Genomic DNA, 19,233 nt, shown 5'->3' on the forward strand with positions numbered 1-19,233 from the left:
TGAAGATTATTGCAACATTTTTCCCCACATGTGTTCTTCCTGCCTTGTCAAAAGAAAAAATTTTAATGAAGGCATACAATTACTTTGAGATTTCCTTACTTTTTATATGATCAGTTTAGCTTCTGAGTCAAGCAAAACTTTCCCAGGCTTTGTCATTTTATGTCACAGCATGTCATAGCATTCAGATCAAATAAGCATCAAATGACCCAATTAAATGATTAAATTTATCCCAAATTTATTATGGGTAAAAAATGAGGAATGAGATGAACAGTGTTATAAAATATCATGTAATTTCTGCACATACATGATATATATATGTACATATATGTGCAGTCAAGTTCAATTATACTTAAATCCAACATACATTATCTATCTCCATCTATGTAAATTTCTTTTTTTGTAAATCAATGAAAAACTTTCTCTATTAGTAAGAATTCCTTTTGTGCCACAGTATGAATTGCTTGAGGTGTGAACCAAAAGCATTTAAACAGTAATTAAAATGATTCACACTATTCAAGGAAAATGAATATGGATATGTAGGTTTTCTTTGTTCTTAAAACATACCTGTTATCTTTACTCCTTCCTTCGTTTCGGCTGGTACACCGACACCAAACTCGTTTTCTCCAGAGACTCTGAAGTAGTAAATCGCCCCTTCTTGTAAGTTGGTAATTTTGTAGGAGAGGCGGTTACAGTTGTTGGTCACAGAGACCCATGCTTTCTTACTGGCCTCCCGTTTTTCTATGTGGTAGTTCTTCACTGGTGCTCCACCATCATTTTCAGGAACATCCCAGGATAATACTGCAGCCTCTTTGGTGACATCATGTACAGTAATGTTGGCTGGAGGACCAGGAGAATCTAAAACTTTGACGACCAAGGTCAGGGAGGCAGCATTCAAGATATTCTGAATCGTTAATGTGTATTTTCCAGAATCATTTCTGTTGGCATTTTCAATAGTCAGTGATGTTCGAGATTCTGTGGAATCAATATAAGCTCTAGTGCGGAGGTCAGTGTCGGGTTTACTCCAGGAGACACTGGGTACTGGTCTTCCTCGGAAAGGCACAGTCATGGTAAAGGAGGCACCGGCCTTGACAATCAAGGTCTTCCTCATTTCTGTGTCAAGATCAAATACAGGTTCTTCCTCTCTTTCCTTTGCTATCTGGGGATCGGAGCTATCACTGGGATCACTAGCACCGACCTTATTGATAGATCTTACTCTGAAAACATATTCGGCTCCTGTGGTTAGTCCACTTACTGTATATTCAGTGCCTCTTAAGTTCTGAATGGCAGTTTGCCAGTCAGTTTCATCAGATTTTTTGAATTCCACGGTGTATCCAGTTATTGGGGCCCCACCATCAAATAAGGGCTTAACCCAGCCAATAGTTATATTGGTCTTGCCTGAGTCTACAACATTGGGTTTGGATGGAGGAGATGGTAAAAACACAGGATCTTCTGCCCGAATTAGGGGAGAGGTTTCACTTGGAAGGCTCAGGCCTGCAGCGTTTTCTGCATATACCCGATATTCATATTCACACCCTTCACGAAGTCCTGTGGATTTCACTCTCAGATCATAAACTGGTTTTTTGTTTACACGTACCCATCGTAGGCTGTTTTTCTCTCGCCTCTCAATGATGTAACCAGAGATTTCGCTGCCTCCATCACTCTCTGGTCTGGACCAGCAAAGTGTCATGAACTCTTTGGTCACAGATGTAATTTCCAAAGATGTAGGTGGACTTGGAACTGTAAATGGATCAAGGGCCTTTACAGCCATGCTCTCCAGGGGCTCGCCAACACCGTATTTATTAACACCTGTTACTCTAAAGATGTATTCATTGCCCTTGAGTAGCTTGGTCACTTTACAAAACGTCGTCCTTAACTCTCCTTCACATATTGTCCAAGCAAGGCGACTTGTCTCACGTTTTTCTACAATGTAATAGTCAATAGCCGCACCACCATCTTCTTGGGGTGGTCCCCAGGAAAGAGAGCATTTCTCAGCAGTTAGGCCGGTTATTTCAAGTGGTCCTGCAGGTGGGCCAGGCTTATCAAGTACCTTGCAGTTAACTGCCATAGACCGAGTTCCGGCAACATTCTTCACTGTTAGCACATACTGCCCAGAGTCTCGTCGGACACAGTCTTTCACTGTTAGCAAAGTAGTGTAGTCCGTTGACACAATTTCTGTTCTTGCTCTTTCTTCAATTTCTACACCATCCTTGGCCCAGGAGATTATTGGCAGAGGTCGCCCTGCAACGTCTGCATTGATCTTAAGGACCTCTCCAGCTTTGACAACAATGACATCTCGGAATTTGACATCCATCATAATTCTTGGAGCCTCAACATCATCTTTAACTGTGATAGGTCCAGTGGATTCAGATGGCTCACTAATTGAGTCAGCAGCATTCCTTGCAAAAACCCGGAATTCATAACGTTGATCTTCAGTGAGTTCAGTTACTTCAAAGTATGTTTCTGGTACATTAGTAAAGTTGCATTTCAGCCACCGGCCGTCTGGTAGTTCTCTACGTTCAATGATGTAGCCGGTGATCTTAGCTCCACCATCATAATGTGGTTTTGACCACTTAAGTGACACTGATTTCCTTGTGATATTTGTGACTTCAGGTTGTCCAGGAGGGTCACAGGGGTCTCTTGCAGGGACTGGCTCACAAGATTTACTGCATTTACCAATTCCAGCAATATTCTCAGCATATACACGATACTCATACATCAGTCCTTCATCAAGGCCGGAGACTTTCATTTGCGTATCAGCAATGAGGGTTTTATTTGCTTTTGACCAAAGGATGCTGCTTCTTTCTTTATACTCAAGGTGATAACCAAGTACTCGACTTCCTCCATCATTAACTGGCACTTGCCAGGTTACCAACATGGTAGATTTTGTGGCATGCACAACTTTAGGAGTACCAGGAGGACCCGGGGGGCTGAATGGATACTCGGCAACTACAGCAGAAGATTCACTGTAGGAGCTCTTTCCAAAGCGGTTTTCTGCACAAACGCGGAACTGATACTCACTTCCTGTTACTAGACGAACTATTTTAATGGATGTTCTTGCAACTGCTTGTGAAACTACATGCCATGTTGTAGAAGTGGTTTCTCTCTTTTCAACGATGTAATTGCTAATCTGGCAGCCACCATCATATTCTGGAGGATTCCAAGAAATGGTTATATTGTCACAACTAACCTCATCAATATGTATAGGTCCGGGAGGTCCTGGTTTGTCAAGCACAATTACAGTAATAGGAACTGTTACGGATCCAGCGCTATTTGAAACACATAATTCATAAGTGCCAACATCTTCCCTTGAAGCTTCCTTAATTGTTAGTGATGTTACAGTCTTTGAAGAAGAAACATGGACCCTAGTCGTCTCTTTAAGGGTCTGACCATCTTTTTTCCAGCTTACAGTAGCTTGAGGTCTTCCTTTAAATGGAACGTCAATCTTCAGTTGGTCCCTGGCCTTTACATTGAAAGTATTGAAAGGAAGCTCAACTGAAGGCTTTATTTCAATGTCCCTTGCAATTACTGGCACTCCAAGTTGTCTTGGATCACTTTTTCCTTTTTCATTAATTGCAGCTACCCTGAAGATATACTCCTCTCCAGCAGTTAGGCCTGATATAGTTGCTTCTAGAGTCTTCACCTGTGTGCAGATGCTCCATTTTTCACTGCCTTTAGTCTGCATTTCAACTACATAACCAGTAATTTTGCTGCCACCGTCACTGTCTGGCTTCTCCCACTTAATTGTAGCTGTGTTCCGGGTCACATCGACAAGAGTTACTCTTCCAGGTGGGAGGGGTGGTTCAGAAGCTTTAACGGGTTCAGTTGTTTCAGCGGGCAAACCAATTCCATATTCATTGGCAGCCAAGACTCGGAAGTAGTAAGAACACCCTTCTTGGAGATTTTCGATTTTAAAAGTGTTCTTTGTGCAGTTGTTTGTAACAGTAGCATATGCTTTCCGTGTTGTTTCTCGTTTTTCGACAATGTAGTTTGTAATCTTCGCTCCGCCATCAATAAGCGGTGGTTCCCAAGCCAGTATCACAGAGTCTTTCTTCACTTCTCTTACAGCCAGATTCACAGGGGCACTCGGTGAGTCAAGCACTCTGACGTTAACAAAAGCAGTTTTAGAGCCACTGTTGTTTTCTAGCGTCAGATTATACCGACCACTGTCGAATCTGGTAACGTTATCAATGACCAGCATTGTGTATGAGCTGGTCACCTCAATCTGGGCCCTGTCAGTGAGAACACCTTCGGCCTTTTCCCATTTCACTTCAGGTTCCGGGCGACCTTTGATAGTGACAAATAAGCGTAAAGTAGCACTTGCACGCAGAATGACCACTTTTCTGAGATCAGCATCCAGTTCTATTTCGGGTGGCTCTTGTCTCTCTTTAGCAGCAACTGAACCAGGTATAGTTGCAGGCTCACCTACGCCTTCAGAGTTGATGGCGCAGATACGGAAGTTATATTCAGTATTTTCTTTAAGATTAGTCACTGTGAACTGCTTTCCTTGTAGTCCTGTTGGTGGGGTACACGTTGTCCACTCATCAGCAGTGGCTTCTTTGACCTCAACAACATAGCCCTTAACAGGCGCACCACCATCATAAATTGGTTTATTCCATGCCAGGGAGACAGAAGATCTGGAAGTGTCTGTCACTTTTGGATTACTTGGTGGTCCTGGTGGATACAGAGCATCACACGCACGATAGAAAACAGAAGGCTCGCTGGGTTCACCCACACCAGCTGCGTTTTCAGCAGCAACTCGGAATTCATAGGAATGCCCTTCAGTAAGGCCAGTTACCCTGAATCGAAGATCTGTTAGTGTTTTCTTGTTGCACTTGGTCCATCTAACGCCTTCCTTGTCTCTTTTTTCAAGAATATAGCCCTCGATTTCAGCACCTCCATCATCTACTGGGCGTGCCCATGTTACGACCATAGAATCTTTGGTGATTGCTGAGGCTTCAGGTGGTGAAGGAGGACCTGGTGGTTTATAAGGATTACGGGCTATAACAGGCTCAGATTCCAGCGGCTCTCCAATCCCGTATTTATTCGCAGCCATGACACGGAAAATGTACTCATTACCAGGGAGAAGTTTAGTGACTTTGTAGTTAAGGGCCTGCACCTCAGTTGAAACCTGGGTCCAGGAGAGTCTGCTGGTCTCTCTCTTTTCAATGATGTAATGTGAAATACTAGCACCACCATCTTGTAAAGGTGGGTTCCAAGCCAGGTAACATTTTTCAGCAGTAACCCCAGAAACTTTCAGAGGCCCTTCAGGAGGCCCTGGCCTGTCAAGTACCTTTACAGTGATGGGTATAGTCTTGGTACCACCAACATTGCTGAGTTTCAGGATATATTGTCCCCCGTCACTACGTATACAATCTTTGACAACAAGGGTTGTCCTCTGAATAGTAGACTTGATTTCCATTCTGGCAGCTGTTTCTTCAAGCTCTCTTCCATCTTTTGACCAAACGATATCAGGGATAGGTTTGCCACGGATATCCGCTTCCAGGACAAAAGTCTCTCCTGCGTGAACAACAATGACATCTTTATATTTGGGATCCAGTGAGGCATTTGGTGCGTCAATTTCATCTCTTGCAGTAATGGCGCCAGTACTCTCGGATGGTTCACTAAAGTTGCCGGCTGCGTTTCTTGCAATTACTCTAAATTCGTATCTTTGGTCTTCCACAAGTCCACTCACTGTAAATTCAGTTTCTAAGACATTGGTAAAGCTGGCTTTCATCCAACGGCCATCAGGTAGGTCTCTCTTTTCTACAATATAACCTGTTATTTTGCTGCCACCGTCGTAGGCGGGTTTCTTCCATTTCAGTGTGACATTGTTTCTCGTAATGACAATGGCTTCAGGGCGACCTGGTGGGTCACAAGGATCACGAGCAACAAAGCATTCCGACACTTTGCTTGGCTTGCCAATGCCGACAATATTTTCAGCAGAAACTTTGAACTCATACTCAAGGCCTTCATCAAGCCCAGTTGCTTTGAACTTGGTGTCTTGAATGGGAGTCTTATTTAATTTGACCCATAAAAGGCTGTTCTTTTCTTTCTGTTCAAGATGGTAGCCAATAACTTTGCTGCCTCCATCATTAACTGGCTCGTGCCATTGCACAAGCATTTGATCTTTTGAGACTGATGTCACGAAAGGAGTGCCAGGTGGTCCAGGTTCTTTAAATGGATATTGTACAATAACAGGTTTAGAATCCAAGGGGGCACTTTTTCCATACCTGTTTTCTGCAAAAATCCTAAACTGGTACTCACTGCCCGTTTTCAGTTTGGTTATTTTAATTGTTGTTCTTGCCACCGTTGCTGATACCATGTGCCAAGTGGTGGTGGTTGTATCTCGCTTCTCTACTATGTAGTTGCTTATCTGGCAGCCACCAGTATAGGCTGGAGGTTCCCAAGATATGACCACAAAATCTGCACTAACTTCATCAAACCGAACTGGTCCAACTGGAGGTCCAGGCTTTTCTAAAACGATAACACTGAGATTTTCGGTTGCAGTACCTGCACTGTTTGTTGCTGTGACAGTGTATTTCCCAAAGTCATCTTTGTTACTTTCTTTAATGTGCAGAATAGTTGAAGTAGCTGTTTTCTCAACATTTACTCTTGTCGTCTGTTTAAGAGGCTCGCCATCTTTGACCCATGAAATTTCAGGTCTTGGCCGGCCAATAACAGGAATTTCGATTTTAAGATCTTCACCAGCTTGGACACTGTATGTGTTAAATGGTAACTTAAAACTAGGCTGTATAGTCAAGTCTTTGGCTATGACCGGAACACCAAGCACTCTTGGATCGCTTTGTCCTTTCTCATTGTAAGCCTTGACACGGAAGTGATATTCTTGCCCAGAACTCAAACCAGTAACAACTGCATTACAGACTTTGGATTCAGCCACGACACTCCATTTTTCTGTTCCTTTGGGCTGCATTTCAACAACATACCCCAGAATTCGGCTCCCACCATCGTGTTCAGGTTTCTCCCACATCAGGGATGCGCTGGTCTGGGACACATCAGTCAGTGTGACCTTTCCTGGTGGGGACGGAGGCTCAGATGCTTTCACAGCATCAACAGTTTCCACTGGAGCACCAATTCCAAATTCATTTTCAGCCATTACTCTAAAGTAATAAGTGGCTCCTTCTGTAAGATTCTCAACTTTGAGGCTTGTTTTGCTGCATTTATTACTCACATTAGCATATGCTTTCCTGGTTGATTCGCGTTTGTCGATGACATAGTTCTTGACCTTTGCACCCCCATCAATTAAGGGTGGGTCCCACACCAGAAGGACAGAATCTTTTCTCACTTCTTTGACTGCCAAATTCTGTGGTGGTCCTGGAGTGTCAAGAACTTTCACAGTTACAAAAGCAGATTTAGACCCACTGCTGTTTTCCAGCTTGAGAAGATATTTTCCAGCATCATTTCTATCACAGTTATCTATTGATAGTTGGGTATAGTTTGCTGCTTTTTCGATTTGGACCTTATCTGTGAATTCACCTTCCTCTCGAGACCAGGTGATCTCGGGTGTTGGGCGACCTTTGAATGGAATGTGAATTCTGACGGATCCACCAGCTCTTACAACGATTCCTTTCCTTAATTCAGAGTCAAGGTCAAGTTCAGGCGCTTCAAGTTTATCTTCTGGTTTCACAGTACCAGGAACGTCTGTAGCCTCACCTAAACCAACTTTATTGAGGGCACAGACCCGTACTTTATACTCTTGGTGTTCAGTGAGTTTTGAAATTTCAAATCGAGTGGCTTTCAGGCCAGTCTGGGGAGTAACTATTTGCCATTCTTCTTCGTCTGCTTTACAGATTTCTACTACATATCCCAGAATTTCACTGCCACCATCGTAGATGGGTTTACCCCAGGCAAGTGTAATTGAATTTTTAGTGGTGTCTACAATGTGTGCATTGATGGGGGGGCCAGGTTTGAACACAGGATCACAGGCCTTATAATAAACTGTAGCTGGACTTGGTTCTCCAACTCCAGCCGCATTTTCTGCAGAGACCCTGAATTCGTACTCATGATCTTCTGTTAATCCTGTTACTCTTAGCCGTAAGTCTGTAATGCGGCGTTTATTACATTTTATCCACCTAATGCCACTTCTGTCTCTTTTCTCTACGATGTAACCAATAATCTCACTTCCACCATCACTGTCTGGACGGTTCCAACAGACGGTCATGGAGTCCTTGGCAATGTTGGTGACTTCCAAGTTCTTTGGTGGTCCAGGAAGCACGAATGGGTTTTTCATGAGTACTGGTGCAGATTCCAAAGGCTCGCCAACACCATATTTGTTGACAGCCATTATACGGAAGATATATTCATTCCCTTCTAAGAGTTTGGTAACTTTCAGAGAATTGGTTACAACCTCTGAAGCAACAACAGTCCAGGCAAGCCGACTTGTTTCTCTCTTTTCAACAACATAGTGAGAAATGTCACTGCCACCATCTTGAAGTGGTGGAGACCATGTTAATGTGCATTTTTCAGCGGTGACTCCAGTAACCTGGACTGGCCCTTCTGGAGGCCCTGGTCTGTCTAACACTTTTACATTTACCGGGAATGACTTAGAACCTGCAACGTTGGAAGCTCTTAAAATATACTGTCCACCATCAATTCTAATGGCATCCTTTACAATAAGTAAAGCCTTGAAATCTGTGTTCTTTATTTCATATCTAGCAGATTCTTCAATCTCCTTATCTCCTCTTAACCACTCAATGGTAGGCAGGGGCTTTCCGTGGACATCGGCTTCAAGCCTGAATGTTTCTCCAGCATTTACCACAATTGTGTCTCTAAATTTTGGATCCATTGAAATTCTTGGGAGTTCGACCTCATCCCTGGCAGTTATTGGTCCAGTACTGTCAGAAGGTTTGCTTATTGTACCTGCTGCATTCTTTGCAATGACTCTGAATTCATATCTTTGATCTTCAGTAAGACCTGACACAGTAAACTGAGTTTCAATGACGTTTGTGAAGCTGGCTTTCATCCAGCGACCGTCAGGCAGATCACGCTTCTCTACAATGTAACCTGTAATCACACTTCCACCATCATATGCGGGTTTGGTCCATTGTAAAGTGATTTCATGTCTTTTAACAATTATTGCTTCTGGGGTTCCTGGTGGGTCACAGGGATCTCTGGCTACATAGCATTCGGAATTCTTGCTTGCCTTGCCTATACCAACAATATTTTCAGCATACACTCTGAATTCATATTCAATGCCTTCTTCAAGATTGATTGCTTTAAACTGGGTATCATGAATAATAGTTTTGTTGACTTTAGTCCACAAAATACTGTTTCTTTCCTTTTTCTCAAGGTGGTAACCTATGATTGGGCTGCCACCATTATTGATTGGTTCATGCCACTGTATAACCATGGAATCTTTGGAAATGGCTGTGACAAACGGTGTACCTGGAGGGCCTGGTTCTTTGTAGGGATATTGAGCTACAATTGGCTCAGATTCCAAGGCAAAGCTTTGTCCATATCTGTTTTCAGCAAATATTCTGAATTGATATTCTGTACCAGTTTTCAGTTTGGTCACTTTGAGTGTTGTTCTGGCCACAGTAGCAGAAACAACCTCCCATACTGTGGTGGTTGTATCTCTTTTCTGAACTACGTAGTTGGTGATCTGGCAGCCCCCTGTATATGATGGAGGTTCCCAAGATAAGGTAATACTTTCAGCACTGACTTCATCAAATTTAACAGGTCCTTTTGGAGGATCAGGCTTATCTAGGGTTATAATTTCAATGGATGCTGTCTTCTGACCAACCACATTAGCAACTGTGATTCCATAATGTCCACCATCATCCTTATGAGTCTCTTTAATACTGAGTACGGTGAGGTCAAGTGAATCAGTGACATTGATTCTTGTAGTCTGCTTCAGTGGAAGATCGTCTTTAGTCCAGGTAATAGTTGGCTTAGGACGTCCAGAAATGGGTACTTCTATTTTCAAATCTTGGCCAACCTGTACACTGTAACTGTTAAATGCAGGTCTGACATCTGGCTCAATGACCAGATCTTTGGCAACTATTGGAACTGCAAGAGACCTAGGATCACTTCTCCCCTTTTCATTTACAGCCACAACTCTAAAAAGGTACTCTTCTCCCTGAGTTAGGTTGGTAATTACGGCTTCAAGGGACTTGACTCGAGCGCACTCTGACCATTTCTCACTGTGTTTAGCTTGCATCTCCACAATATACTGGATGATTTTACTGCCACCGTCATGTTCAGGCTTTGTCCAGCTCAAAGAGACACTGTTTCTGGTGACATCATCCACAGTGATTTTTCCTGGAGGTTGTGGGACTTCTGCAACCTTAACCGGATCATCAGTGTGGGCGGGAAGGCCAATACCATACTCGTTCTCAGCTGTGACTCTGAAGTAGTAACTACAGCCTTCTTGGAGCTGATCAATTTTCCAAGAATTCTTATGGCAGTTTGTCACAACGGCAGCATATGACTTCCTTGTGGCTTCACGTTTCTCAACAATGTAGTTTTTAATTTTGGATCCCCCATCCAGCAGAGGAGGCTCCCATGTAATTGACACTGAGTCTTTAGTGATTTCTGTGACTTTCAGATTAACAGGTGGACTTGGTGTGTCCAGAACTCTCACAGTCACAAAGGCAGACTTTGTCCCGCTGCTGTTTTCTAATGTGAGAGTGTATTTTCCACTATCGTATCGGTTGACATTGTCAAGAACAAGGGAGGTGAAGCTGCTAGTGCTGTCGATTATAGCTGCGTCTCGGATTTCACCATCCACTTTGCCCCATTTAACTTCTGGTGTAGGACGACCTCTAATAGGAACAAATAACCTTAAGGAGCCACCTGCCCTTATATTTAGAATTTTCCTCAGTTCCATGTCAAGGTCAATGTCTGGTGCTTCCAACTTTTCTTCAACTATAACAGGTCCAGGGACATCAGCATGTTCTCCCACTCCAGCTTTGTTAACAGCACAGATACGGAAGTTGTATTCATGCTTTTCCAATAGCTTCTCCACTTCTATGTGTGTTTTATTGATTCCAGTTGGCGGAGTGCACATTGTCCATTCACCAACACTCACGTCACATTTTTCAACAATGTATCCTTGGATTTCACAGCCACCGTCATATATTGGTTTGCCCCAAGAAAGGAAGACGGAAGATCTCGTAATATCAGTGACTCTGGGGTTGTTTGGAGGTCCTGGTTTATAAATAGGGTCACAAGCCTTTTGATAAGCAGAAGGTGGGCTTGGCTCGCTAAGTCCAGCAGCGTTCTCGGCTGAGACTCTGAACTCGTAATTGTGATTTTCTAAGAGTCCGGTTACTCTCAAGCGCAGCTCCCCAATCAGACGTTTGTGGCATCTTGTCCATCTGATGCCCTCTTTGTCGCGTTTTTCAAGAACATACCCAAGAATTTCACTGCCGCCATCAGATGCTGGTCTTTCCCATACAACAATCATTGAGTCCTTGGTCACTGCTGTGATTTCTGGAGCCTTTGGTGCATCTGGCACTACAAATGGGTTCTTGGCAGTTACTGGCTCAGATTCAAGAGGTTCGCCAACACCATATTTGTTGACAGCCATTACACGGAAAACATATTCATTGCCTTCAAGCAGCTTAGTAACCTTGCAGCCGAGAGTCTGTACGTTAGCATCAACCACAGTCCAAACCAAGCGGCTGGTCTCTCTCCTTTCCACAATATAATTTATGATATCACTCCCACCATCTTGGAGTGGGGGTTTCCAAGCTAGTGTGCATTTTTCTGCTGTAACTCCTGATATAACAATAGGTCCTTCGGGTGGCCCTGGTCTGTCAAGAACTTTGACATTTACAGTGACTGACTTCTCTCCTGCAACGTTTTTGGCCTTCAGTATGTAGCTTCCACTGTCAATGCGAATTGCATCCTTGACACTGAGACTGGTGGCAAAGTCAGTGCTCTTAATTTCTAATCGAGCTGTACTGGAGAGCTCATGATCACCTTTTATCCACTGAGTGGTTGGTATCGGTTTGCCGTGAATATCTGCATCAATCTTAAACAGCTCACCAGCATGCACCACAATTGTGTCTTTGTATTTTGGATCCATGCGAATCTGTGGTGGTTCTACCTCGTCTCTTGCCGTTATTGCCCCTGAGCTCTCTGAAGGCTCGCTAAATACTCCTGCAGCATTTCGGGCTATAACCCGGAACTCATATCTGTGGTCTTCAACTAGGCCAGTTACTTCAAACTGAGTGTCAATGACGTTGGTAAAACTAGCTTTCATCCAGCGGCCCTCAGGCAGTTCTTTCTTTTCAACAATGTAACCAGTGATCTTGCTTCCACCATCGTAAGTGGGTTTCTTCCACTGAAGAGTCACGGAATTTCTTGTGACAATGATTGGCTCTGGCTTTCCTGGTGGATCGCATGGATCACGGGCTACGTAGCTTTCAGACACTTTACTTGGCTTGCCGATGCCCACAATGTTCTCTGCAGAGACTCTGAATTCATATTCAACGCCTTCGTCGAGGCCAGTTGTTTTAAACTTGGTTTGAGGAATAGGTGTCTTATTCAACTTCACCCAGAGGATGCTGTTTCTTTCCTTGCGTTCCAAGTGATAGCCAATGACTTTGCTGCCTCCGTCACTGACTGGCTCGTTCCAGTGTACTTCCATGCTGTCCTTGGAGGACAGTGTTACGAACGGCGTGCCAGGAGGACCAGGAACTTTGAATGGATACTGGGCTACAATAGGCTCTGAAGTGAGGTAGGTGCTCTTTCCATATCTGTTTTCAGCTGCAATCCTAAACTGATATTCACACCCAGTCTTTAACCTGCAAGCTTTTATTGTTGTCCTTGCAACAGTAGCTGACACAATCTGCCAGCTGGTTGTGGAAGTGTCCCGTTTCTCTACAATGTAATTGTTGATAGAACTTCCACCATCATACTTAGGTGGGCCCCAGGAGAAAGTAATACTGTCAGCTGTCACTTCCTCCATTTTAACTGGTCCTGTTGGAGGCCCTGGTTTGTCAAGAACGATAACATTAAGGGTTTCGGTAGCTTCACCAGCTGAGTTAGTCAGTTTAACGATGTAATGTCCAACATCCTCTCGGCACGCTTCCTTTATTGTCAGTAGTGAGTTATTTTCTGTGCTCTCGGCGTTGACTCTGGTCGTCTGCTTCAGGGGCACATCATCTTTATGCCATGTTACGGCTGGCGTAGGGCGTCCAATGAATGGAACATCGACTTTTAGGTCTTCACCTGCCAGGACAGTGAAAGTAGTGAACAGGAGTTTGAAGGCTGGCGGAATGACAAGATCCTTGGCAATTACTGGCACGCTCAGTTGTCTCGGATCGCTAATGCCCTTCTCGTTCTGAGCAGACACACGGAAAGAGTACTCTTCACCCTGAATTAATCCAGTAATAGTGGCTTCGGTGACTTTGACCGTGGCACACGTGACCCATTTGTCACTGCCTTTGCTCTGCATCTCTACGATGTAGCCTAGAATTCGGCTGCCTCCATCATGCTCGGGTTTCTCCCAGGAGAGTGACACACTGTTTCTTGTGACGTCCACCAACGTTATCTTTCCTGGAGGCAGAGGTCGTTCTGATACTTTCACAGATTCTGCGGTTTCAGCAGGCAGCCCGATGCCGTATTCATTTTCGGCGAGAACCCTGAAGTAGTAACTGCAGCCTTCTTGAAGCTGGTCTACCTTCCAGGAAGTCTTGTGGCAATTTGTTGTAACAGTTGAATATGCTTTCCTTGTTGATTCCCGCTTTTCAACAATATAGTTATTTATTTTCGAACCTCCGTCAATAAGAGGCGGCTCCCATGTCAGTGTGACAGATGACTTTGTGACCTCCTTTACCTTCAGGTCCTGTGGCGGGCCTGGTGTGTCTAGGACTCTGACATTAACAAACGCGGACTTGCTGCCTGAGCTGTTTTCTATGGTCAGTATGTATTTGCCACTGTCGAATCTGTTTACGTTTCCAATAATAAGCAGGGTGTAAGAGCTTGTGGACTCGATGCTAGCTTTATCTAAAGATTCTCCGTGTTCTCGGGTCCACTTCACCTCGGGTGCTGGCCTTCCTTTGATGGGGACAAAAAGTCTCAGAGTACAGCAAGCTCTTATGGTGACAACTTTGCGCAGTTCGGCATCCAGTTCAATCTCTGGAGGCAGCATCCTGTCTTCAGCCTTTGGAGTTCCAGGAACAAGTGCAGGTTCCCCAATGCCTTCAGAGTTCATGGCGTAGATGCGAATTTTATATTCCTGGTTCTCTGTGAGGTTGGTGATGGTGTAAGACGTTGCCTTGAGCCCAGCTGGTGGAGTGACGATCTTCCATTCATCTTCCTCTGGCAGGGCGATCTCAACCATATACCCAGTGATTTCGGAACCACCATCATAGATAGGCTTGTTCCAAGCAATCGAAATGGATGATCTGCTTGTATCTAGAACACGTGGGTTACCTGGTGGGCCGGGTTTAAACACAGCATCACAAGCTTTATAAAATGGACTGGTAGCGCTCGGTGCGCTGATTCCAGCCGCGTTCTCAGCCATGACCCGGAACTCATACTCATGTCCTTCTGTCAGCCCAGACACTTTGTATCTTAAATCAGTAAGGGTCTTTTTGTTGCATTTCACCCAGCGTTGCCCTGCTTTATCTCGCCGTTCCACAATGTAATTGATGATCTCACTGCCACCATCAGAGTCAGGATGGCCCCAGCAGACAACCATGGAATCTTTAGTGATGCTGGTAACTTCGGGGTTTTTAGGTGGATCAGGAGGTCCGTAAGGATCCACTGCAAGCACAGGCTCTGAGTCCAGGGGCTCTCCAACGCCATATTTGTTTACAGCCATCACACGGAATATGTATTCATTGCCTTTCAAGAGTTTAGTGACCTTCAGTTTTGTTAGCTGGACTTCTGAGGCTACGTTTGTCCATGCCAGTCTGCTGGTTTCACGTTTCTGAACGACGTAATACTCAATTTTGGCACCTCCATCGTCCAGTGGAGGCAACCATGACAGTACACACTTTTCTGATGTCACTTCAGACACAGCTAAAGGTCCTTCTGGTGGGCCTGGTCTATCAAGAACTTTGACATGGAAGATGTGCTTGGCAAAACCACCAGGATTAGTTGCTGTAAGGGTGTAGGCACCGCCATCCCTTCTTAGTGAATCCTTGTTTACCAGATTAGTAGAGAAATCTGCAATTTTAATTTCTAATTTTGCTGTGTTTTCAAGCTCCTTTCCATCTTTGGTCCATTCCATTGTTGGAGGTGGGCGACCTGAAACATCAGCTTCCAGCTTGAACGCTTCACCGGCTTTTAATGTAATTGTGTCCTTATATTTGACATCCACCATTATCCTTGGGGCTTCAATGTCGTCTCTGCATGTGATAGCATCTGATGGCTCAGATGGTGGGCTAATAGCACCGGCAGCATTTTTGGCAATGACACGGAATTCATATGCGGCATCTTCAGTTAGTCCACTGACTGTAAATTCATTCTCTAAAATGTTGCTGAAGTTGGCCTTTAGCCACCGTCCGTTAGGAAGATCCCGCTTTTCAACTATATAACTAGTAATTTTAAAGCCGCCAGTATATTCAGGCTTAGCCCACTTAAGAGTCACTGTGTGTCTAGTAATATTGAGAGGAATTGGTTTCCCAGGTGGGTCAATGGGATCCAAAGCTAAAATAGGTTCGGATGGCTTGCTTGGCTTGCCTTTGCCAGCCATGTTTTCTGCAATCACTCGGAATTCATAAGCAATACCATCTGTTAGTCCACTTGATTTGAAAATGTTGCCAGGTACTAATGCTTTACTCACAGTCTGCCAGAGAATACCGTTTCGTTCTTTTCTTTCAACGTGGTATCCTAAAATGGGGCTTCCACCGTCAGAAAGAGGCTCATGCCAGCTGATTGTTATTGAGTCCTTGGTAACTGCAGCCACCTGAGGGGTACCAGGAGGCCCAGGGACCTTAAATGGATAGTTGGCAACTACAGGTGCTGACGTGATGCTGGGTCCCACTCCGTATCTGTTTTGAGCTTTTACCCGGAATTGGTACTCCACTCCGGTAGTAAGGCGAGTGGCTTTGTAGGTAGTGCGTATAACAGTAGTTGCCAGTTCAGCCCACGTGGTGCTGTCCGTCTGCCGCATCTCCACCACATAGTTGCTTATGGGCACACCTCCATCGTTCTCAGGCGGCTCCCAAGAGAAGGTGACAAAATCAGATGAAACTTCATCAAATTTGATTGGTCCAGTAGGTGGCCCTGGGATGTCATGGACTTGAATGGTGATGACATCACCAACCTCTCCCACAATGTTCCTTGCTGTTAATGGGTAGGGCCCACTGTCACTTCTCACGCACTCGTTGATGTTTAAGATGGTGGAAGTTGCTGTGTTTTCAAAGTTAACTCTCTGTGTCTGTTTAAGGATCTGGTCTCCTTTCTTCCACGTAACCGTGGGCTTTGGTCGACCGAGCACTGGAATTTCAACTTTGATGTTGTCACCAGCTTTAGCGACGACTAATTTCTGATAAATGCCGCGGAGATCCAGCTCTGGAAGCATGGTCTGCTCCTTGACAATGACGGGTCTGCTTTCTCTAGGGGCGCTTCTTCCTGCACTGTTCACTGCCATCACCTGGAAGGTGTACTCTTCCCCTTCGGTCAGATTCTTCACAACGCATTCCAGCCCCTTCACGGTTGTGATGTGGGTCCACTGGTCAGAGCCTTTTCTCTGGGCTTCAATCACATAGCCAGTGATCTTACTGCCCCCGTCATGTTTGGGTTTAGGCCATGCCAAGCTGACTGTGCTCTTAGTTATGTCCATGATGTTAAGACTCTCTGGCGGTGATGGTGCTTCGGAGGCCTTTACAGGCTCCGTTGTTTCTGTCGGCTCGCCGATTCCATACTCGTTTTCTGCCATCACTCTGAAGAAGTATTCACATCCTTCAGACAAGCCAGTGACTTTATAAGTGCATTTATGGCACTTCGTGGTGACCGTGGAGTAAGATTTCCGTGTTGCTTCTCGTTTCTCCACAATGTAGTTTGTGATGCGTGAGCCCCCATCTATCAGAGGGAGGTCCCAGTGCAGGGTGACACTCTCCTTTGTGATGTCAGTAGGCCTCAGGTTGAGGACAGGCCCTGGTGTGTCCAAGACTCGGACGTTAACGAAGCCACTCTTCTTCCCCGCGGGGTTTTCTATAGTCATCACAAACTTGCCAGTGTCGTATCTGTTACATTCTGGGATGATCAGGAGCGTGAATGACTCTGTATTTTCAATGTTAGCTCGGTTCTTAAGGTTGATATCATCTTTGGTCCATGTCACTTCAGGGGCAGGTCGACCTTTAATGGGCACGAAGATTCTGATACTGAGTCCTGCTCTCACAACAAGAGTTCTTCGAAGCTCAGCATCTAGTTCGAAGTCAGGGGCCATCTCCCGTTCCACAATTTCAACATTTGGAATCACTGCTGGCTCCCCAACACCAGCATCATTGACGGCACTGATTCTAAAATTGTACTTTTCTTTAGTCTCAAGATCAGGGACCACAAACTCAGTGATTCTGAGGGCCGTTCCTGTTGTATCCTTTATCCAGCCCTCATCTCCTACTTTCTGATGCTCTACGACATAGCCAGTGATTTCAAGGCCACCGTCATAATGAGGCTTGCCCCAGGCCAAAGAAGCAGATTTCTTGGTAGTGTCAGTGACACGTGCGTTTGAAGGTGGTCCTGGGGGATCTGGAAAGGAAACAGGCACAAAAATGTTAAGGGTTTGGATTTGGTATAAATTAAATACCAGCACTCCCCAAAAAGCTGTGTTGAAAAAGATAAATACTCACAGGCAACATCTTTCATTAGAACAGGATCTGAAGCATCGCTAGGTGGACCAATTCCTGCTTTGTTCTCTGCACTGACTCGGAACTCGTAGGTGTTTCCTTCTTGCAGTCCTGTCACTTTGCATCTGAGATCAGAAACCGGAGTCTTTGTTGCTCTCACCCATCGCAAGCTTTTCTTCTCTCTCCTTTCTACATGATACCCTGTGATCTCGCTGCCACCGTCATCCACTGGTCTTTTCCAGCTGATAGTGGCAGTGTTTTTAGTGACATTGGAAACCTCTGGCTTTCCAGGGGGGCCAGGTGGACCTGAGAAGGAAGCAAATTTGTGAGAAATCTATGATTTCCTAAGCTCTGCTGCAAAGGTTTATGCATCAATTCCCTTATATACTGTACTTACCAAATCTGTCTACCATTTTGACAGGTTCAGACTGTACGGGTTCTCCTTTGCCATACTGGTTTACAGCTGAGACCCGGAAGACATACTCATTTCCTTGGATAAGTTTGGTTGCCACATGCCTGCAAGACTGAATATCTTCGGCAACCACTGTCCACAGAAGTCGGCTGGTTTCTCTCTTTTCCAGGACATAGGACTTAATTGGTGAGCCACCATCTTCCAAGGGAGGTGTCCATGTGAGTGTTGCTTTTTCAGCAGAAACATTACTGATTTCGATGGGGCCTGGGGGACCAGGTACATCAAGCACCGTCACCTTCACATGTTCACTCTTTGTGCCAAAAGGATTCGTTGCAGTGATGGTGTATTCACCAGCATCTTTTCTAGTCGCATACTTGACAGCAAGCATGGAAGACGTCGGGGTTGAAGTTATCTGAACAATGTCTGATGGTCGTATGTCTTTTCCTGCCCTGGACCAACTGGACTTTGGAAGAGGCTTGCCAAGAATGCTAATGGCACTCAGAATGATGGTATCTCCTGCTTTAACTGTTAGCCCATCTTTTATTGTGGGATCAAGAACAATGGTTGGTGCCTCTGCAAAGGAAACAAAAACAAACAAACATTGTAATCAGAAAAGGAAGGTGGGTTAATATACTGTTTTTTTTTTAATGTGCATAAAAAATAAAATAGACCTACCATATTCATCTTTGCAGATAATGGTTCCTGTACTTTCTGATGGAGCACTGATAGCACCTGCTGTATTCTTTGCTCTAATTCGGAATTCATATTTTCCACCCTCGACAAGGTCAGTAACAGTAAAGGCACAATCTGGGACATTAACATGGTTGGCTTTCGTCCAGGATTTAGAGGGAAGATCTCGCATCTCTACTATATACCCAGTCAGCTTATGGCCACCATCGTATTTAGGTTCAGTCCAGACGAGAGTCACCGAATTCCTTGTTACATTGATAACCTCTGGTTTGCCAGGAGGATCTAAAATAAAGCAACAAATGAACCAACCCAGTCAGCCACACATCAATGTTTTCTCCATGAGGAAATACAAAGAGACATCAT

General features: G+C 44.7%; 1 protein-coding gene across 1 annotated transcript in view; it reads right to left on the minus strand.

The window, feature by feature from the left end:
* The window catches only part of TTN (titin), a 274,875-nt gene that overhangs the window by 32,601 nt on the left and 223,041 nt on the right, over positions 1-19,233 (minus strand). Inside the window, exons 303-306 of the mRNA XM_018065217.1 lie at positions 18,856-19,152; positions 18,166-18,753; positions 17,772-18,074; positions 565-17,670 (exon numbers count right to left, since the gene is read on the minus strand). Coding sequence (XP_017920706.1) covers positions 565-17,670; positions 17,772-18,074; positions 18,166-18,753; positions 18,856-19,152 — 18,294 coding nt within the window. The remainder of the gene's footprint in view (positions 1-564; positions 17,671-17,771; positions 18,075-18,165; positions 18,754-18,855; positions 19,153-19,233) is intronic.

Source organism: Capra hircus, chromosome 2, assembly GCF_001704415.2.
Source record: "Capra hircus breed San Clemente chromosome 2, ASM170441v1, whole genome shotgun sequence".
Classification (NCBI taxonomy): domain Eukaryota; kingdom Metazoa; phylum Chordata; class Mammalia; order Artiodactyla; family Bovidae; genus Capra; species Capra hircus.